This window comes from Dipteris shenzhenensis, chromosome 32 (genome assembly GCF_047967505.1).
Source record: "Dipteris shenzhenensis isolate YYH24624 ecotype China chromosome 32, Dip_SZ_1.0, whole genome shotgun sequence".
NCBI lineage: Eukaryota > Viridiplantae > Streptophyta > Polypodiopsida > Gleicheniales > Dipteridaceae > Dipteris > Dipteris shenzhenensis.
The window spans coordinates 36,822,518-36,824,040 of record NC_141627.1 but is presented as its reverse complement, the minus strand read 5'-3'; the positions used below and the strand labels follow the sequence as shown (position 1 = coordinate 36,824,040).

Here is a 1,523-nt window from a genome sequence, read left to right as displayed (position 1 = left end):
TGATGCACACAACTTTGGTTTCTCCTCTAGTAAGCACTAAACTTTCTTTAATTTCTTTATTATCGTGTGTATTGCTAGATATTTTCTTCAATAGGGGTAATTTATATGCAAATCAATGATAGTAGTATAGGGGAGAGAGAGAGAGAGAGAGAGAGAGAGAGAGAGCGAGAGCATTTACTACAAATGATGCATCACCTATAGTATATGTACTACCCAATTCTTCTACACAATAGATACAATAATGAGGGTAATCATAAGGATTCAACCATAACAAAAATTTCAACACATTTGGTAAGAATGCTTATAGCATTTATTGATGTACATTTAAAGAATATTTACTTGCTAGCTCACAAAGTCTCCAAGACGTACATACAAGTTGGGGAAACTCCTTAGACTATAAGAGGAAGGGTAAGGGGGGTGAAGAGGCCACCACCGAGTTTGTTTTTAACAAACCGTCGAAGGCTTGTCCCTCTAGAGATGAAGCTAAAACTACCACTCTGCGCGCGTTTAGGCACACTTGCCATTGTTAGCTGGGTTTCGATTCCATGGCTGCCTGTGGGCAGGCCTCTTCTTCTCCCTCCTTGCGATTAGGGGTGAACAAATGGTCGGCGTATGGGCACGGCCATGCTATGAATTTTGGCATGTCATCCCCAGGCATCATCACTGGTAGACTGGGAACCTGCACAATCGGAGGCGAATTAGAGACCCAAATCGTGACCCAAAACATCAGACTGTTTTATGCTCCACTCGGTTACGCAAGGTAAACTGATGACGGCAATATGGAAAGGAAAATTTAACTAAGAGATTGAACAGCTGAATTCTCACCATTTCCAGCTTGGTGGGAGGCTTCTGCAGGAGATCTGTCATCGCAAGGAGCTGTTCTGAAGTAGCCGGAAGTACTTGCACAGTGCTGGGCGGGGGCGAGGAGAAGAGCGCGTCGGCGCGAGTACATAGTCTCAGCTTCTTCCAATGGTAACAGAACGAGAAGACCGCGGTGATTGTGAGGATTATGACGACAACGAGAGCTGTGCCAAGGGAGAAAGAGAGACCAGGCCTGCCATCGGAGTCGGTAGACTCGAAGACAATCGGCATTTTATCGTGATGGTCGCGGAGGAGCATACGGGTAATCGGTGGCAAACTCTCCATGGAAGAAATAGGCACTTTTGAAGAGAAGCCTTTGAAATCAAAGGAATGTGCTACGTACTTAGGTACTAAGTACAATTCGGAGACCCAAATGTTGTTTACTCAAGATTTTCTAGTCACACCTTGGGATATGGGAGAATGCACCTTAGAAAAATGGCTCACACCTTGGGATATGGGAGAATGCACCTTAGAAAAATGGCTTTGTGAGGACGATCACCTATTGAAAAGCTATATAGCCTTGAGATCTAAAAGCAAATGTTTTTATTAAGCACGTGTCAAGATATGCATACTAAGCATGATGTCAACTTCCACCATTGTTTAAAAGCAACAACAACATTCATCGTGCATGTCACTTTCAAACACGTTCATTCATGTAGACT

General features: G+C 43.6%; 1 protein-coding gene across 1 annotated transcript; it reads right to left on the bottom strand.

Moving 5' to 3' along the window:
* Nucleotides 1-348: 348 nt before the first annotated feature.
* On the bottom strand, nucleotides 349-1,288 carry LOC147880686 (uncharacterized protein At5g65660-like). The gene is made up of 2 exons (XM_087371333.1): nucleotides 826-1,288; nucleotides 349-679 (listed from the first exon to the last, which is right to left on the bottom strand). Exons 1-2 carry the CDS (start codon nucleotides 1,144-1,146, stop codon nucleotides 527-529), a joined length of 474 nt encoding a protein of 157 aa, XP_087227459.1. The 5' UTR covers nucleotides 1,147-1,288; the 3' UTR covers nucleotides 349-526.
* Nucleotides 1,289-1,523: the final 235 nt, after the last annotated feature.